General features: G+C 38.8%; 1 protein-coding gene across 1 annotated transcript in view; it reads left to right on the top strand.

The window, feature by feature from the left end:
• Positions 1–5,000, top strand: part of LOC118943892 (receptor-type tyrosine-protein phosphatase epsilon) — a 157,684-nt gene that overhangs the window by 132,332 nt on the left and 20,352 nt on the right. Inside the window, 4 exon segments of the mRNA XM_090228880.1 lie at positions 1–25; positions 1,387–1,463; positions 1,672–1,706; positions 1,875–1,980. The exon segment at positions 1–25 is cut by the window's left edge and continues 66 nt beyond it. Of these exon segments, the coding sequence (XP_090085006.1) occupies positions 1–25; positions 1,387–1,463; positions 1,672–1,706; positions 1,875–1,980 (243 nt within the window).

Genomic DNA, 5,000 nt, shown 5'->3' with positions numbered 1-5,000 from the left:
AACAGATATCCCAACATCCTTCCATGTGAGGAGCTCCATCTCATTCTCTCTATATCATTAACTAGTGATATCCCAACATCCTTCCATGTGAGGGCTCCATCTCATTCTCTCTACATGTTATATCATTAACTAGTGATATCCCAACATCCTTCCATGTGAGGGCTCCATCTCATTCTCTCTACATGTATATCATTAACTAGTGATATCCCAACATCCTTCCATGTGAGGGCTCCATCTCATTCTCTCTATATCATTAACTAGTGATATCCCAACATCCTTCCATGTGAGGAGCTCCATCTCATTCTCTCTACAACATTAACTAGTGATATCCCAACATCCTCCCATGTGAGGGCTCCATCTCATTCTCTCTATATCATTAACTAGTGATATCTCAACATCCTTCCATGTGAGGAGCTCCATCTCATTCTCTCTATATCATTAACTAGTGATATCCCAACATCCTTCCATGTGAGGAGCTCCATCTCATTCTCTCTATATCATTAACTAGTGATATCTCAACATCCTTCCATGTGAGGAGCTCCATCTCATTCTCTCTATATCATTAACTTGTGATATCCCAACATCCTCCCATGTGAGGGCTCCATCTCATTCTCTCTATATCATTAACTAGAGATATCCCAACATCCTCCCATGTGAGGAGCTCCATCTCATTCTCTCTACATCTATATCATTAACTAGTGTCAAAGAACAACTTGATAGTCATTTGGAGCCACATTTCCTGGGTCTGTTTCTATTTGCAGAGCATAAGTCAAAAGTTATTTTGGCATCGGTCAGTGATGCGAGACTCGTTCCCTAGCGACATGTATTCACACAGCAGTAGATACAGATCCTCACAGATAGTCAACTCTTCTCGTTCTGCCTGCGCTTCCTTTTGACAGTTTCACTTCCTCTTTGGTCTATTCATTAATTAACCCTCGGTCCATTTTTATAGAAACTGAGACCAGGCTGAAATTTGTTCATCTTCACTCCCGACTTTTAGGATCTGTTCAATAGAAAATAGAGATCAAGGAATAGAATAGAGATCAAGGAATAGAATAGAATAGAGATCAAGGAATAGAATAGAATAGAGATCAAGGAATAGAATAGAATAGAATAGAAATAGAATAGAATAGAATAGAGATCAAGGAATAGAATAGAGATAGAATAGAATAGAATAGAAATATAATAGAATATAGTAGAGATCAAGGAATAGAATATAATATAATAGAATAGAGATCAAGGAATAGAATAGAGATAGAATAGAATAGAATAGAATAGAGATCCAGGAATAGTCTTACACCCGTTTTGACACCAGTTTTACCTACTGGAATGGTTGTCTGAAATGTTGTGAAGAAAAGCCCTAAAGTGTCCATGTGTTTTTAACAGATGACCATTCCAGGGTGGTGTTAACACAGCTAGATGGAAACCTCTGTTCAGACTACATCAACGCTTCCTATATCCATGTGAGTTGGGGATCTAGCTTTTGTTTAAACGTGCGTTCTTCTTCGGCCTAAATAAGGTTGGGATTATATATATACATAATAATATTCATAATAAATCATTTATGTTTCAACATATTATAGAATCTATCATGTTATTATTCCAAACCGAAACAAGACCAGTTTCCATTGTAATGTTATGAATTAACAGTGTTTTTATTTTATTTGTTAGGGCTACACGGACAATAACAAATTTATCGCAGCACAAGTAAATAAATCAATGTTTTTCTGCAGCAAATATTTAAATGAAAGTGTCGCGTGTGTTTTCCAAATGTAATAACACATTTTATTATTTTATTTTTAAACATGGCTGCTGGTTCCGTAATGTCAACAAAGAATGAATGGGTTAATGAGGTGATGGACTGATTGTGTTCCAGGTCCTAAACAAGACACGGTAGCAGACTTCTGGAGGATGATATGGGAACAGAAGACGGCAACTATTGTCATGCTGACCAACCTGAAAGAGAGAAAGAGGTGATTGGTTACAAGACTTTCCTGGCTTTTTCAGTGTCAACACTGTTACTTTCACTTTGACTTTCTCTATAATGTTATACCTGCACTAGAAATACAGCAACTGTCTTCATTACACATTACTGCTACACTACTACACTGATACTAATACTACACTAATACTATATTAGTACTACTAATCCTATATTACTACTACACTAAACCTATATTACTACTACACTAACACTAATCCTATATTACTACTACACTAATCCTATATTACTACTACACTAATCCTATGTTACTACTACACTAATCCTATATTACTACTACACTAATCCTATATTACTACTACACTAATCCTATATTACTACTACACTAATCCTATATTACTACTACACTAATCCTATATTACTACTACACTAATCCTATATTACTACTACACCTAATCCTATATTACTACTACACTAATCCTATGTTACTACTACACTAATCCTATATACTTACTACACTAATCCTATATTACTACTACACTAATCCTATGTTAACTCTACACTAATCCTATATTACTACTACACTAATCCTATATTACTACTACACTAATCCTATATTACTACTACACTAATCCTATATTACTACTACACTAATCCTATATTACTACTACACTAATCCTATATTACTACTACACTAATCCTATATTACTACTACACTAATCCTATATTACTACTACACTAATCCTATGTTACTACTACACTAATCCTATATTACTACTACACTAATCCTATATTACTACTACACTAATCCTATGTTACTACTACACAAATCCTATGTTACTATTACACTGATACTTATACTATATTACTACTACATTAATACTATATTACTACTACACTGATACTAATACTATATTACTACTACACTCATCCTATATTACTACTACACTCATCCTATGTTACTACTACACGAACACATTGCTGCTACATTTGTCTGAGTGCCCTCAAGCCTCTGAAGTCAAGCCATCCATTTCCACTTCACAATCTCTCCTTAAACAGACGAGGTCATCTGTCTCCATGTGTACTTTCCCCTGTGAGCAGTCCCAAGGAGCTTTACCCTGGAGAGAGAGAGAGAGAGAGAGAGAGAGAGAGAGAGAGAGAGAGAGAGAGAGAGAGAGAGAGAGAGAGAGAGAGAGAGAGAGAGAGAGAGAGAGAGAGAGAGAGAGAGAGAGAGAGAGAGAGAGAGAGAGAGAGAGAGAGAGAGAGAGAGAGAGAGAGAGAGAGAGAGAGAGAGAGAGAGAGAGAGAGAGAGAGAGAGAGAGAGAGAGAGAGAGAGAGAGAGAGAGAGAGAGAGAGAGAGAGAGAGAGAGAGAGAGAGAGAGAGAGAGAGAGAGAGAGAGAGAGAGAGAGAGAGAGAGAGAGAGAGCTAACCTTGCAGAGATCAATAAAAACAGGAAAGAAAGGAGATTAAAATCAGCTTTTGTGCTGCTCGGAATCAATGATTAAATAATGGCTAATAAAGCCCTCTAAAGCTTTATCATAATTAGTCAGCAAACTCTCTTTAAAGTGGTTTTAGACGGGCTAATTCTGATTGACTGGCTGGCTGGCAGATTAAGCCCTCACATTCTCTACTGCACTCAGTGTCTTACCAGTCACCTTTAGGATGGTGATGCATTCAATGCCACCCTCCTATACCCCTACAAATCCAGAACAGTCCTAGTAAGCAAAACGATGTGAAAAGACGTCTAAAATATAGTATTTTCCAGACGTTGAAGTTAGGTTCATTTAGGTTCTGATTTGGTTCGGTCTGGAGCAGACTTGATTTGGTCCAAACATAGAGGTCTATGATTGGCTCAGATTTGGTCCAATCAATGCTGGTCCAATCAAGGCTGGCCCTACCGCGTCAAATCTGAACCAAATACAAAGGTTTATGATTGGTTCAAGGCCGGTCTCGACCCAAAAAAACGACGCCTGGACAGGACCGAAAAGAGAAGACTTCCAAATGACGTTGGCGTCTGTCTGTGCTTACTGGGATGTAGCCTACAGTGTCAGCCCGCAATGGAATTGTATGAATGTCCATCTCTGTGGTAGGCCTACCATTTTGATAAACCAGGCAATTACATAGGCTTTATTAGTCCAGAATCACGTGACTAATCAATGTGGCTATTTTAAGCTCTGAATATCAGCTACCCAGCTTTTAATCCGGTGTTATCCTGAGCCTATTGGCAATGTGTTTACACAGCGGGAAATACAGAAGGACTTTCTTTTTTCACTATGTCCTTCATGTTATCTCCTGCCTGTAGGCTACAGAAAAGGCCCCGTGCTCTTTCTACCGGAGGCTATATCTGCTACAGGATCTACATCAGATAAATGTTTTTAACAGAACGTTGGAGGAGCTCCGCAGCGATGCGTCTCTCCAACGGCACCCTGGGAATGGACAAGATAAATATTTTTTTTACGCCCCCCCTTCCTTTAACAAAGTGAGCACTGCTTATCACAGGTCGTCATCAGCGCTCACCTAATAAGCCCTTAGGCCACTGGTTGAGAGAAATACTCATTATTTTTGGGCAGAAATATGTGAGGGTTTTATGTGTCGTTGGAGGGTGCATCTTGGTCAGTTTAGCTTGGAAAATGATGGCTACACCGTACGAGACATGCAGTCTCCATGCTAGCCTACCACTTAGAATGACCTGTAAACATGCAGCCTCCATGCTAGCATAGCACTTAGAATGACCTGTAAACATGCAGTCTCCATGCTAGCATAGCACTTAGAATGACCTGTAAACATGCAGTCTCCATGCTAGCATACCACTTATATGCTAGCATGCAGTCTCCATGCTAGCATAGCACTTAGAATGACCTGTAAACATGCAGTCTCTATGCTAGCCTACCACTTTGAATGACCTGTAGACATGCAGTCTCCATGCTAGCATAGCACTTAGAATGACCTGTAAACATGCAGTCTCCATGCTAGCATAGCACTTAGAATGACTTGTAAACATGCAGTCTCCATGCTAGCATACCACTTAGAAATGCACACCCGATAATTTGTTTCATA

Source organism: Oncorhynchus mykiss, unplaced genomic scaffold, assembly GCF_057628025.1.
Source record: "Oncorhynchus mykiss isolate SJ-2025 unplaced genomic scaffold, ASM5762802v1 scaffold103, whole genome shotgun sequence".
In the NCBI taxonomy this organism is placed as follows: Eukaryota; Metazoa; Chordata; class Actinopteri; order Salmoniformes; family Salmonidae; genus Oncorhynchus; species Oncorhynchus mykiss.
Note: the sequence above shows the minus strand (reverse complement) of the source record. Positions and strands in the feature narration are given on the sequence as shown.